We start from the raw sequence: 15,000 nt of genomic DNA, 5'->3' as shown, positions 1-15,000 counted from the left end.
TTGCTGCACACTGTATGGTGAATGGGTTTTTGGCACTCCCATAACTTACTTTGTGTCTGTTTGTTTGCCACTCCCAGCGTCCCATTGCAAAGCCAGTATAACCAGCCTCTCGCTGCCGCTTCCAGAAAGGGCCGGGTCACTGGTCTGCACGTTTACCCCCCCCACCCCCCCACCCCAGGCTGTGCCGAAAAAGCTGTGCCATACTGCAGGTGCAAGCTTATAGGGAATCCATGTTAAATTAATGCTGTGTGCTTGTTGCACGTCATTACCCAGAATCCCTTGCTACAGTGGAAGCATTGTATGCTAAGAGATAATGGTGAAAAGCCGGGTTGTGGACCTGTCTGACATGTGAATGTGCTCACACGGGGGTTTTTTATTTGCTATACACCATGAGAGAGTGAGTGGCGAGTGTGTGTGTGTGTGTGTGTGTGTACGCGTTGGTGTATTTTTGTGTGTACATATATACAGGGCCCAGGACAAAAAGTAGGTTATATTTGATGCTGGATATAGAAATAGGTTATTAATATTACTAATAAAAGGACTGGTAAAGTGCACCGGCTCTTAAACCTGCAGCTCTCCTCTTCCCTGTGCTGATGTGTAATCCCACTCCCTCGGCTGACCATGGAAAATAATACTCTTATGATGCTAGGGTAGTGTGTGCGTGCGTGTGTGCACACGAACACGCACACGCACACGCACACGCACTTCTGCCATACCTCACAAAGAACCCTTTATGGTCTGATTGAGCCACCTGTGCTGAAGCGGGGACTGTTTGGGTGGGGTGCCTTTGTATATGGTTGCTATAGCAACCCAAGGAAACGCAATACCCTAAAATTCATTAAAAAGGGCCCAACGAGCGGGGAGAAAAAATAGAAGCCATGCAGACGACCCCCCCCCCCCCCCCAAATGCTCTAAGCTGCCAACCGGTTGGCAGCGTTTTGGCTTTCCGGGGCTTGCAATATGGCCGCCTGCTTCTATAAAGGAAGGGCTGTGGCTATAGACACTGAAGGACGCTTAATATATTCACCTCATTAAAAAGGATGAACAGTGCGAGGAAAAAAAATGCCGTATTGGGCTACGCGTACAGTACTCGCTACGGCCCCGACCTGCAGCGCTGGAGCAAGTACATGCAGTCCGTCGCGGGTGCCCATAGTGGGCGTGACCCCGACAGCGCCGCAGAGCGACAGTCAAAGGATTCTGACTTTTTTGCGAGCACCGCGTGACGTCAGCAGGACGTGAGCGGTTCAGCCAATGAGGGCGAACCGCTTACGGTCACGCCCCCCCCCCCCCCATCTCTTGCACCAGAGCGCAGGAAACGCGTCGCCACAGCCAGCCCTTAGTATAAGCGTACCTTATCTAATGCTAGATATAGCAACACAGGATCGTGAAGGTAATTGTGCTTTATCTGTCAGTAATAGGTATCGTACTACCCCCCGCCCGCCTTTGCTATGTTACAGCAGTCTCGTGGATCTCAATACAGTGCTTATTTTGCCCCCAGAAAGGCTCCACTTTGCTCTGGATACGTATACCCTGTGTACTAATGGCAGTGACATGTTTAAGGGGTCAGTCCCTCCTAGGGGCAAAGTGTACTAATGGCAGTGACATGGTTAAGGGGTCAGTCCCTCCTAGGGGCAAAGTGGTCTAATGGCAGTGACATGTTTAAAGGGTCAGTCCCTCCTAGGGACAAAGTGTACTAATGGCAGTGACATGATTAAGGGGTCAGTCCCTCCTAGGGGCAAAGCGTACTAATGGCAGTGACATGATTAAGGGGTCAGTCCCTCCTAGGGGCAAAGTGTACTAAAGGCAGTGACATGGTTAAGGGGTCAGTCCCTCCTAGGGGCAAAGTGTACTAATGGCAGTGACATGGTTAAGGGGTCAGTCCCTCCTAGGGGCAAAGTGTACTAATGGCAGTGACATGGTTAAGGGGTCAGTCCCTCCTAGGGGCAAAGTGTACTAATGGCAGTGACATGATTAAGGGGTCAGTCCCTCCTAGGGGCAAAGTGTACTAATGGCAGTGACATGGTTAAGGGGTCAGTCCCTCCTAGGTGCAAAGTGTACTAATGGCAGTGACATGTTTAAGGGGTCAGTCCCTCCTAGGTGCAAAGTGTACTAATGGCAGTGACATGGTTAAGGGGTCAGTCCCTCCTAGGTGCAAAGTGTACTAATGGCAGTGACATGTTTAAGGGGTCAGTCCCTCCTAGGTGCAAAGTGTACTAATTGCAGTGACATGGTTAAGGGGTCAGTCCCTCCTAGGGGCAAAGTGTACTAATGGCAGTGACGTGGTTAAGGGGTCAGTCCCTCCTAGGGGCAAAGTGTACTAATGGCAGTGACATGATTAAGGGGTCAGTCCCTCCTAGGGGCAAAGTGTACTAATGGCAGTGACATGGTTAAGGGGTCAGTCCCTCCTAGGTGCAAAGTGTACTAATGGCAGTGACATGTTTAAGGGGTCAGTCCCTCCTAGATGCAAAGTGTACTAATGGCAGTGACATGTTTAAGGGGTCAGTCCCTCCTAGGTGCAAAGTGTACTAATGGCAGTGACATGTTTAAGGGGTCAGTCCCTCCTAGGGACAAAGTGTACTAATGGCAGTGACATGTTTAAGGGGTCAGTCCCTCCTAGGGGCAAAGTGTACTAATGGCAGTGACATGATTAAGGGGTCAGTCCCTCCTAGGGACAAAGTGTACTAATGGCAGTGACATGATTAAGGGGTCAGTCCCTCCTAGGGGCAAAGTGTACTAATGGCAGTGACATGGTTAAGGGGTCAGTCCCTCCTAGGGGCAAAGTGTACTACTAGTAGTAACATGGTTCAGTCCCTCCTAGGGGCAAAATGTACTACTGGTAGTAACATGGTTCAGGGGGTCACATCTGGGCAATTAACACCTTTCAGACCCCAACTATGACACCCAAGTAATTTGAAATCATTGAATGAGTTTGGAAACTCGGTGAGCTGGGATTTGGTTGTCACCGACTGCTCCCCTTTGTCACCGTGTTCAGGAAGCGTTTGCATGGACAAAGCCCTCCCTTTATATTCAGCTGATAAGGACCAGGTAGGCTATGGGTTTAAGGAAACACATGACTAACCCATCTGTCCTCCATTCAGCAGCTCCAGAGAAATGTTTGTAGATTTCCAGAACCAAGACCTGATCTCTTTGCTTCGAGCACAGTTATGTGGAGGGAAGGATGTATTTTGGCAACTACATGATTGGCAACTGGTTTTTAAGTTGCAATCAGCTTTATTTCACCTAATAAACATGGCGCTCTCCTTCGTTCACTTTCATGCCAGGAGAACATGGTCTACTCAAATGTTTTATAACAGGCGTTCCTCAGGCATCCCTGAAGGGTTTCCTGCGCCATCCCAGTCATTTCCAAATACAGAAGAATTTACAATGCATCTGATCTCAGACACGCTATTAGAGGGGGTTGGGGTTCCTTACAATGCATCCGACCTCAGACGCGCTATTAGAGAGGGCTGGGGTTCCTTACACTGCATCCGACCTCAGACGCGCTATTAGAGAGGGTTGGGGTTCCTTACAATGCATCTGATCTGACGCACTATTAGAGAGGGTCGGGGTTCCTTACAATGCATCTGAGCTCAGACGCGCTGTTAGAGAGGGTTGGGGTTCCTTACAATGCATCTGATCTCAGACGCGCTATTAGAGAGGGTTGGGGTTCCTTACAATGCATCTGATCTCAGATGCGCTATTAGAGAGGGTCAGGGTTCCTTACAATGCATCTGATCTCAGACGCACTATTAGAGGAGGGTCGGGGTTCCTTACAATGCATCTGATCTCAAACGCGCTATTAGAGGGGGTTGGGGTTCCTTACAATGCATCTGATCTCAGACGCGCTATTAGAGAGGGTCGGGGTTCCTTACAATGCATCTGATCGCAGACGCGCTATTAGAGAGGGTCGGGGTTCCTTACAATGCATCTGATCTCAGACGCGCTATTAGAGAGGGTCGGGGTTCCTTACAATGCATCTGATCTCAGACGCGCTATTAGAGAGTGTCGGGGTTCCTTACAATGAATCTGATCTCAGACGCGCTATTAGAGAGGGTCGGGGTTCCTTACAATGCATCTGATCTCAGACGCGCTATTAGAGAGGGTTGGGGTTCCTTACAATGCATCTGATCTCAGATACGTTGTTAGAGAGGGTTGGGGTTCCTTACAATGCATCTGATCTCAGACGCGCTATTAGAGTCGGGGTTCCTTACAATGCATCTGATCTCAGACGCGCTATTAGAGAGGGTTGGGGTTCCTTACAATGCATCTGATCTCAGCCGCGCTATTAGAGGGGGTTGGGGTTCCTTACATTGCATCTGATCTCAGACGCGCTATTAGAGAGGGTTGGGGTTCCTTACAATGCATCTGATCTCAGACGCGCTATTAGAGAGGGTTGGGGATCCTTACACTGCATCTGAGCTCAGACGCGCTATTAGAGAGGGTTGGGGTTCCTTACAATGCATCTGATCTCAGACGCGCTGTTAGAGAGGGTTGGGGTTCCTTACAATGCATCTGATCTGACGCACTATTAGAGAGGGTCGGGGTTCCTTACAATGCATCTGAGCTCAGACGCGCTGTTAGAGAGGGTTGGGGTTCCTTACAATGCATCTGATCTCAGACGCGCTATTAGAGAGGGTTGGGGTTCCTTACAATGCATCTGATCTCAGACGCGCTATTAGAGAGGGTTGGGGTTCCTTACAATGTATCTGATCTCAGCCGCGCTGTTAGAGAGGGTTGGGGTTCCTTACAATGCATCTGACCTCAGACACGCTATTAGAGGGGGTTGGGGTTCCTTACAATGCATCTGATCTCAGACGCGCTATTAGAGAGGGTTGGGGTTCCTTACAATGCATCTGACCTCAGACGCGCTATTAGAGGGGGTTGGGGTTCCTTACATTGCATCTGATCTCAGACGCGCTATTAGAGAGGGTTGGGGTTCCTTACAATGCATCTGATCTCAGACGCGCTATTAGAGAGGGTTGGGGATCCTTACATTGCATCTGAGCTCAGACGCGCTATTAGAGAGGGTTGGGGTTCCTTACAATGCATCTGATCTCAGACGCGCTGTTAGAGAGGGTTGGGGTTCCTTACAATGCATCTGATCTGACGCACTATTAGAGAGGGTCGAGGTTCCTTACAATGCATCTGAGCTCAGACGCGCTGTTAGAGAGGGTTGGGGTTCCTTACAATGCATCTGATCTCAGACGCGCTATTAGAGAGGGTCGGGGTTCCTTACAATGAATCTGATCTCAGACGCGCTATTAGAGAGGGTCGGGGTTCCTTACAATGCATCTGATCTCAGACGCGCTATTAGAGAGGGTTGGGGTTCCTTACAATGCATCTGATCTCAGATACGTTGTTAGAGAGGGTTGGGGTTCCTTACAATGCATCTGATCTCAGGCGCGCTATTAGAGTCGGGGTTCCTTACAATGCATCTGATCTCAGACGCGCTATTGGAGAGGGTTGGGGTTCCTTACAATGCATCTGACCTCAGACACGCTATTAGAGGGGGTTGGGGTTCCTTACAATGCATCTGATCTCAGACGCGCTATTAGAGAGGGTTGGGGTTCCTTACAATGCATCTGACCTCAGACGCGCTATTAGAGGGGGTTGGGGTTCCTTACATTGCATTTGATCTCAGACGCGCTATTAGAGAGGGTTGGGGTTCCTTACAATGCATCTGATCTCAGACGCGCTATTAGAGAGGGTTGGGGATCCTTACATTGCATCTGAGCTCAGACGCGCTATTAGAGAGGGTTGGGGTTCCTTACAATGCATCTGATCTCAGACGCGCTGTTAGAGAGGGTTGGGGTTCCTTACAATGCATCTGACCTCAGACACGCTATTAGAGGGGGTTGGGGTTCCTTACAATGCATCTGATCTCAGACGCGCTATTAGAGAGGGTTGGGGTTCCTTACAATGCATCTGACCTCAGACGCGCTATTAGAGGGGGTTGGGGTTCCTTACATTGCATCTGATCTCAGACGCGCTATTAGAGAGGGTTGGGGTTCCTTACAATGCATCTGATCTCAGACGCGCTATTAGAGAGGGTTGGGGATCCTTACATTGCATCTGAGCTCAGACGCGCTATTAGAGAGGGTTGGGGTTCCTTACAATGCATCTGATCTCAGACGCGCTGTTAGAGAGGGTTGGGGTTCCTTACAATGCATCTGATCTCAGACGCGCTATTAGAGAGGGTTGGGGTTCCTTACAATGCATCTGATCTCAGACGCGCTATTAGAGGGGGTTGGGGTTCCTTACAATGCATCTGAGCTCAGACGCGCTATTAGAGAGGGTTGGGGTTCCTTACAATGCATCTGATCTCAGACACGCTATTAGAGAGGGTTGGGGTTCCTTACAATGCATCCGACCTCAGACGCGCTATTAGAGAGGGCTGGGGTTCCTTACACTGCATCCGACCTCAGACGGGCTATTAGAGAGGGTTGGGGTTCCTTACAATGCATCTGATCTGACGCACTATTAGAGGGTCGGGGTTCCTTACAATGCATCTGAGCTCAGACGCGCTGTTAGAGAGGGTTGGGGTTCCTTACAATGCATCTGATCTCAGATGCGCTATTAGAGAGGGTCAGGGTTCCTTACAATGCATCTGATCTCAGACGCGCTATTAGAGGAGGGTCGGGGTTCCTTACAATGCATCTGATCTCAAACGCGCTATTAGAGAGGGTCGGGGTTCCTTACAATGCATCTGACCTCAGACACGCTATTAGAGGGGGTTGGGGTTCCTTACAATGCATCTGATCTCAGACGCGCTATTAGAGAGGGTCGGAGTTCCTTACAATGCATCTGATCTCAGACGCGCTATTAGAGAGGGTCGGGGTTCCTTACAATGAATCTGATCTCAGACGCGCTATTAGAGAGGGTCGGGGTTCCTTACAATGCATCTGATCTCAGACGCGCTATTAGAGAGGGTCGGAGTTCTTTACAATGCATCTGATCTCAGACGCGCTATTAGAGAGGGTCGGGGTTCCTTACAATGCATCTGATCTCAGACGCGCTTTTAGAGAGGGTCGGGGTTCCTTACAATGCATCTGATCTCAGACGCGCTATTAGAGAGGGTCGGAGTTCCTTACAATGCATCTGATCTCAGACGCGCTATTAGAGAGGGTCGGGGTTCCTTACAATGAATCTGATCTCAGACGCGCTATTAGAGAGGGTCGGGGTTCCTTACAATGCATCTGATCTCAGACGCGCTATTAGAGAGGGTTGGGGTTCCTTACAATGCATCTGATCTCAGATACGTTGTTAGAGAGGGTTGGGGTTCCTTACAATGCATCTGATCTCAGGCGCGCTATTGGAGTCGGGGTTCCTTACAATGCATCTGATCTCAGACGCGCTATTAGAGAGGGTTGGGGTTCCTTACAATGTATCTGATCTCAGCCGCGCTGTTAGAGAGGGTTGGGGTTCCTTACAATGCATCTGACCTCAGACGCGCTATTAGAGGGGGTTGGGGTTCCTTACATTGCATCTGATCTCAGACGCGCTATTAGAGAGGGTTGGGGTTCCTTACAATGCATCTGATCTCAGACGCGCTATTAGAGAGGGTTGGGGATCCTTACATTGCATCTGAGCTCAGACGTGCTATTAGAGAGGGTTGGGGTTCCTTACAATGCATCTGATCTCAGACGCGCTATTTGAGAGGGTTGGGGATCCTTACATTGCATCTGAGCTCAGACGTGCTATTAGAGAGGGTTGGGGTTCCTTACAATGCATCTGATCTCAGACGCGCTGTTAGAGAGGGTTGGGGTTCCTTACAATGCATCTGATCTCAGACGCGCTATTAGAGAGGGTTGGGGTACCTTACAATGCATCTGAGCTCAGACGCGCTATTAGAGAGGGTTGGGGTTCCTTACAATGCATCTGATCTCAGACACGCTATTAGAGAGGGTTGGGGTTCCTTACAATGCATCCGACCTCAGACGCGCTATTAGAGAGGGCTGGGGTTCCTTACACTGCATCCGACCTCAGACGGGCTATTAGAGAGGGTTGGGGTTCCTTACAATGCATCTGATCTGACGCACTATTAGAGGGTCGGGGTTCCTTACAATGCATCTGAGCTCAGACGCGCTGTTAGAGAGGGTTGGGGTTCCTTACAATGCATCTGATCTCAGATGCGCTATTAGAGAGGGTCAGGGTTCCTTACAATGCATCTGATCTCAGACGCGCTATTAGAGGAGGGTCGGGGTTCCTTACAATGCATCTGATCTCAAACGCGCTATTAGAGAGGGTCGGGGTTCCTTACAATGCATCTGACCTCAGACACGCTATTAGAGGGGGTTGGGGTTCCTTACAATGCATCTGATCTCAGACGCGCTATTAGAGAGGGTCGGAGTTCCTTACAATGCATCTGATCTCAGACGCGCTATTAGAGAGGGTCGGGGTTCCTTACAATGAATCTGATCTCAGACGCGCTATTAGAGAGGGTCGGGGTTCCTTACAATGCATCTGATCTCAGACGCGCTATTAGAGAGGGTCGGAGTTCTTTACAATGCATCTGATCTCAGACGCGCTATTAGAGAGGGTCGGGGTTCCTTACAATGCATCTGATCTCAGACGCGCTTTTAGAGAGGGTCGGGGTTCCTTACAATGCATCTGATCTCAGACGCGCTATTAGAGAGGGTCGGAGTTCCTTACAATGCATCTGATCTCAGACGCGCTATTAGAGAGGGTCGGGGTTCCTTACAATGAATCTGATCTCAGACGCGCTATTAGAGAGGGTCGGGGTTCCTTACAATGCATCTGATCTCAGACGCGCTATTAGAGAGGGTTGGGGTTCCTTACAATGCATCTGATCTCAGATACGTTGTTAGAGAGGGTTGGGGTTCCTTACAATGCATCTGATCTCAGGCGCGCTATTGGAGTCGGGGTTCCTTACAATGCATCTGATCTCAGACGCGCTATTAGAGAGGGTTGGGGTTCCTTACAATGTATCTGATCTCAGCCGCGCTGTTAGAGAGGGTTGGGGTTCCTTACAATGCATCTGACCTCAGACGCGCTATTAGAGGGGGTTGGGGTTCCTTACATTGCATCTGATCTCAGACGCGCTATTAGAGAGGGTTGGGGTTCCTTACAATGCATCTGATCTCAGACGCGCTATTAGAGAGGGTTGGGGATCCTTACATTGCATCTGAGCTCAGACGTGCTATTAGAGAGGGTTGGGGTTCCTTACAATGCATCTGATCTCAGACGCGCTATTTGAGAGGGTTGGGGATCCTTACATTGCATCTGAGCTCAGACGTGCTATTAGAGAGGGTTGGGGTTCCTTACAATGCATCTGATCTCAGACGCGCTGTTAGAGAGGGTTGGGGTTCCTTACAATGCATCTGATCTCAGACGCGCTATTAGAGAGGGTTGGGGTACCTTACAATGCATCTGATCTCAGACGCGCTATTAGAGAGGGTTGGGGTTCCTTACAATGCATCTGATCTCAGACGCGCTATTAGAGAGGGTTGGGGTTCCTTACAATGCATCTGACCTCAGACGCGCTATTAGAGGGGGTTGGGGTTCCTTACAATGCATCTGATCGCAGACGCGCTATTAGAGAGGGTTGGGGTTCCTTACAATGCATCTGAGCTCAGACGCGCTATTAGAGGGGGTTGGGGTTCCTTACAATGCATCTGAGCTCAGACGCGCTATTAGAGAGGGTTGGGGTTCCTTACAATGCATCTGATCTCAGACGCGCTATTAGAGAGGGTTGGGGTTCTTCAGAATATCAATATAAAGGGGAAAAAACCCTACACCTCTAATCTATGATTAGAAACACCTCCAAATCCTAAACAGTCTGCAACAAAAATATAAAAAAAACCGACAACAATGATATAAACACATTTCCAAAAAAAAAACCCCTCCCAACTTTATTGAACACTACAGGCAGAACGGCGCACAGCGGCTGTTTGTCGTCTACGCGCCCGCATCGCTATACGCTGGAAATTCATCCTATTAATACAAACTGCCGCCCCGAGGGGGGGGGGGGGGGGGCGGAAACAACACGACGGGCCACTAAGAAACGGGGATTCCTGCAACAAGATATTTTAATTCCCTACGGAGAGAAAAAAAATAATAATAATTCAACAACGGGGGGAAAATCGGGGCGATAAACGCTAAGAGGGGAAAGAAAAGGCTTCGCTAGTTTACAAGCACAAGGCCCTAAATACTATAGGAGTCCTTATGGGGGAGAAAAGGTTAAAATGTAGGGACGGACTGTCGGCCAATTTCGGCTGCACCGAGAACATGCTTTTTCTATAACCCCGTCACGGCCAGCGAAGGAATACAGGCGGAGGTAGGAAGGCGAGAGAGAGAGCGCGCGAGGAGGGAGGCCATCTTTAACGGAATCCAATATGCAGATTTCGGAGGAGGGCGCGACGCCGCAGAAGAGGGAGGGGCCGGCCGGGAGAAACCCGAAATTTCACATTGCTATTAGGTTTTTTTTTTTTGTTTTTTTAGAGCTTTACACTGAACAACATCCCCCAAACCACCCTACTACCCCCCCAAAGTGCTATAACGAGCGGGATATCGTTAACGCTTGGCGTGGAGGCCTGCCCAAACAAAAACACCAAGACGAGGCCTTTGTACGTTCACGTGCTAAGCAGTCGACGCCGCGGGAAAGCGTTTGTGAAAAGCTGCAGCTCACGGGGGGGTGGGGGGTAGACTTGCTGCCCTGCTCTCCCTTATCCAGCCCCCCCCCCCCCGACATAACAGGGGACCGGAGTACTGTAGATTTGCAAATCGAACTCCTCCTGGGAAGCTTTCTCAAAAACCGCTATTTTTAAAAACACAGATGCTTGTCCGATTTGTTTTTAAAAAAAAAAACTAAATCTACCTGCCCCGGCTGTGGCATCGACCCGCAACCACCCACGTTTGGGGGGGGGGGGGTGTCGGAGGCAAAACGAGAGGAACGCCCCCAGATGTAGTGTTTCAACGCAGAAGCGGCGCCGTCTCTTTTCGCGAGCCGTCGCTCGCGGCGGCAGTGTTCTTTCCGCGCGACGCGCGTGTTTGTGGCGAGACCGTTCGGCGCTCGGAGGAGACACAGATCACCCGACTTCCACAGTTCTTCCCAGCGCTACACCCCTGCCGCTAGAACACGCCGTATATATACACACACTCACACTCACTCCTCCGGTCCCGCCTCCTGCGCCTCGCTCAGTACGACCATAATACTAATTCACAGCAAAGCCGCGAGGACTACGCAAAGGTCATGAAAAATAATAATAATTAAACGTCCAGACCGCGGCGGGTTGAAAAGCAAATACATGATTCTCCATAACGTACAGACGGCGGCGAATGGAGGTTTTATTTTCTCCCCTCGATTTGTCCTTCTGGTTTTTTTCTTCTTTTTTTTTGACTCCCAAGTGAGGATATTTTTTTTTTTTTTAGTACTTAATTTCATTAAAAATAAAAAAGTTGTACAAGTCTGTTTCAGAAAGCAAAGTGTTGTGTGTTGTGGTAGAAATGGGGAGCGCGCGAGAGGGCGCGCGGGCGGGGAGAAGAGGGCGCAAAGGGAGGGCGAGAGGGGGGGAAGAGGGCGCAAAGGGAGGGCGAGAGGGGGGAGAATAGAGCGCAAAGGGAGAAAGGGCGCGGAGAAGAGAGCGCAAAGGGAGGGAGACAGCGGGGAGAAGAGCGCGCAAAGGGGGGGAGAAGAGCGCGCAAAGGGAGGGAAACAGCGGGGAGAGCGCGCAAAGGGAGGGAGACAGCGGGGAGAGCGCGCAAAGGGAGGGAGACAGCGGGAAGAGCGCGCAAAGGGAGGGAGACAGCGGGGAGAAGAGCGCGCAAAGGGAGGGAGACAGCGGGGAGAAGAGCGCGCAAAGGGAGGGAGACAGCGGGGAGAAGAGCGCGCAAAGGGAGGGAGACAGCGGGGAGAAGAGCGCGCAAAGGGAGGGAGACAGCGGGGAGAAGAGCGCGCAAAGGGAGGGAGACAGCGGGGAGAAGAGCGCGCAAAGGGAGGGAGACAGCGGGGAGAAGAGCGCGCAAAGGGAGGGAGACAGCGGGGAGAAGAGCGCGCAAAGGGAGGGAGACAGCGGGGAGAAGAGCGCGCAAAGGGAGGGAGACAGCGGGAAGAGCGCGCAAAGGGAGGGAGACAGCGGGGAGAAGAGCGCGCAAAGGGAGGGAGACAGCGGGGAGAAGAGCGCGCAAAGGGAGGGAGACAGCGGGGAGAAGAGCGCGCAAAGGGAGGGAGACAGCGGGGAGAAGAGCGCGCAAAGGGAGGGAGACAGCGGGAAGAGCGCGCAAAGGGAGGGAAACAGCGGGGAGAGCGCGCAAAGGGAGGGAGACAGCGGGGAGAGCGCGCAAAGGGAGGGAGACAGCGGGAAGAGCGCGCAAAGGGAGGGAGACAGCGGGAAGAGCGCGCAAAGGGAGGGAGACAGCGGGGAGAGCGCGCAAAGGGAGGGAGACAGCGGGGAGAAGAGCGCGCAAAGGGAGGGAGACAGCGGGGAGAAGAGCGCGCAAAGGGAGGGAGACAGCGGGGAGAAGAGCGCGCAAAGGGAGGGAGACAGCGGGGAGAAGAGCGCGCAAAGGGAGGGAGACAGCAGGAAGAGCGCGCAAAGGGAGGGAGACAGCGGGGAGAAGAGCGCGCAAAGGGAGAGAGAGGGGAGACGTGTGAATAAAGATGTAGTGTCAGGGTGGGAGGGGAGCGAGCTAAGCGCGCTGCATCATTTGGTATTCTGTTGCTGTCAGTTTAAAGAGAGGACAGGCTGGAGGAGGGGGGGGGGAGAGAGAAGAGATAAAGGGGGAGGCGTGAGCTGCCTTTAACTCCCATAATGCATTGTGTTGGTGGTGATCGACATGGGAGAAGCCATGGAGATGGCCGGGCCGCCCATGGTAAACTGGTTGTTGACCGGGTAATGGGTGGTGGCGTTAGTGCCCGTCTGACTTCCGGCCGACCCTGGGGAAAAACCAGACGGACATTAGTCGGCAGGAAAATGTTCGTTTAAAAAAAACAAAAAAAACTGCAGGGCGCGCGCAGGACACAGCCTTGGAAGTGGGTGCATCGGGAGCGAGCACTTTACCTTGCACGATTCCTGTGCTCATGATGGATCCCATCCTGGAGTGGGTGTGATTAACGATGCCCGTGTTGGCTGCGAGGGGAGAGGGGAGAGTTACAGAGCGTTGTGTGCGCCAAGCACAGCCTATCCTCACTATGGTAACTACAGGGGCCGCCCCACGCAGGGGCAACGTGTCCTAATGACAGGGACGTGTGTAATGGGTTAAAGGGTCAGTCCCACGTAGGGGCAAAGTGACCTAATGACAGGGACGTGTTTAATGGGTTAAAGGGTCAGTCCCACGTAGGGGCAAAGTGACCTAATGACAGGGACGTGTGTAATGGGTTAAAGGGTCAGTCCCACGTAGGGACAAAGTGACCTAATGACAGGGACGTGTGTAATGGGTTAAAGGGTCAGTCCCACGCAGGGGCAAAGTGACCTAATGACAGGGACGTGTGTAATGGGTTAAAGGGTCAGTCCCACGTAGGGGCAAAGTGACCTAATGACAGGGACGTGTTTAATGGGTTAAAGGGTCAGTCCCACGTAGGGGCAAAGTGACCTAATGACGGGGACGTGTGTAATGGGTTAAAGGGTCAGTCCCACGTAGGGGCAACGTGTCCTAATGACAGGGACGTGTTTAATGGGTCAAAGGGTCAGTCCCACGTAGGGGCAAAGTGACCTAATGACAGGGACGTGTGTAATGGGTTAAAGGGTCAGTCCCACGTAGGGGCAAAGTGACCTAATGACAGGGACGTGTGTAATGGGTTAAAGGGTCAGTCCCATGTAGGGGCAAAGTGACCTAATGACGGCGACGTGTGTAATGGGTTAAAGGGACAGTCCCACGTAGGGGCAAAGTGACCTAATGACAGGGACGTGTGTAATGGGTTAAAAATAAAAATACACGCATACAAATGAAATCTACCAAATGGTGATTATTTACTTTTAAAGGAGCGCAGTTAAAGTAAGGGTGTTTTATGCAGTGGGGCGGCCTCGTTAATCTCTGTGCGGCGGTGGGGTCGCGGATGAAGGTGAATATACACAGTGAGAAGGAGATTTATTATATTACTGGATATTCCGAGTGTCAGCTCTTGGGGGAAGGGATCCTGTCGCAGAAACGAAGGACGACGGGAGGCTGGAGGCTGCTCACCTAGAGGGATGAGGTTACTGTGGCTGATGCCTGAGCTCCCGCCCATAACACTGCTCAGATCATATGGCATTCCTGCAGGGGAGGGGGGGGGGGGAGAGGGCGAAGAGAGAGAAGGGGGAGAAGAGAGAGAAGGGGGGGGGGGGGGGAAGAGAGAGAAGGGGGGGGGAAGAGAGAGAAGGGGGGGGGGAAGAGAGAAGGGGGGGAGAGAGGGGGGGGGGGAGAGAGGGGGGGGGGAAGAGAGAGAAGGGGGGGGAAGAGAGAGAAGGGGGGGGGAAGAGAGAGAAGGGGGGGGAGAGAGAGAAGGGGGGGGAAGAGAGAGAAGGGGGGGGGAAGAGAGAGAAGGGGGGGGAAAGAGAGAGAAGGGGGGGGTAAGAGAGAGAAGGGGGGGTAAGAGAGAGAAGGGGGGGTAAGAGAGAGAAGGGGGGGTAAGAGAGAGAAGGGGGGGTAAGAGAGAGAAGGGTGGGTAAGAGAGAGAAGGGAGGGGGGAAGAGAGAGAAGGGAGGGGGGAAGAGAGAGAAGGGAGGGGGGAACAGAGAGAAGGGGGGGGGGACAGAGAGAAGGGGGGGGGGAACAGAGAGAAGGGGGGGGGAGAAGAGAGAAGGGGGGGAGAAGAGAGAAGGGGGGAGGGAAGAGAGAAGGGGGGGAGGGAAGAGAGAAGGGGGGGAGGGAAGAGAGAAGGGGGGGAGGGAAGAGAGAAGGGGGGGAGGGGAAGAGAGAAGGAGGGGAGGGAAGAGAGAAGGAGGGGAGGGAAGAGAGAAGGGAGGGGGAAGAGAGAAGGGAGGGGAAAGAGAAGGGAGGGGAAAGAGAGAAGGGAGGGGAAAGAGAGAAGGGGGGGAAGAGAGAAGGGGGGGAAGAGAGAAG

General features: G+C 52.1%; 1 protein-coding gene across 1 annotated transcript; it reads right to left on the bottom strand.

The window, feature by feature from the left end:
* Nucleotides 1-9,845: 9,845 nt before the first annotated feature.
* On the bottom strand, nt 9,846-14,210 carry LOC142470771 (histone-arginine methyltransferase CARM1-like). Its single transcript, XM_075577476.1, has 3 exons — nt 14,140-14,210; nt 13,020-13,088; nt 9,846-12,895 (listed from the first exon to the last, which is right to left on the bottom strand). Exons 1-3 carry the CDS (start codon nt 14,207-14,209, stop codon nt 12,759-12,761), a joined length of 276 nt encoding a protein of 91 aa, XP_075433591.1. The 5' UTR covers nt 14,210; the 3' UTR covers nt 9,846-12,758.
* Nucleotides 14,211-15,000: the final 790 nt, after the last annotated feature.

This window comes from Ascaphus truei, chromosome 20 (genome assembly GCF_040206685.1).
Source record: "Ascaphus truei isolate aAscTru1 chromosome 20, aAscTru1.hap1, whole genome shotgun sequence".
Classification (NCBI taxonomy): Eukaryota; Metazoa; Chordata; class Amphibia; order Anura; family Ascaphidae; genus Ascaphus; species Ascaphus truei.
The sequence above is the reverse complement of the archived record's forward strand: the minus strand, read 5'-3'. Positions and strand labels throughout refer to the sequence as shown.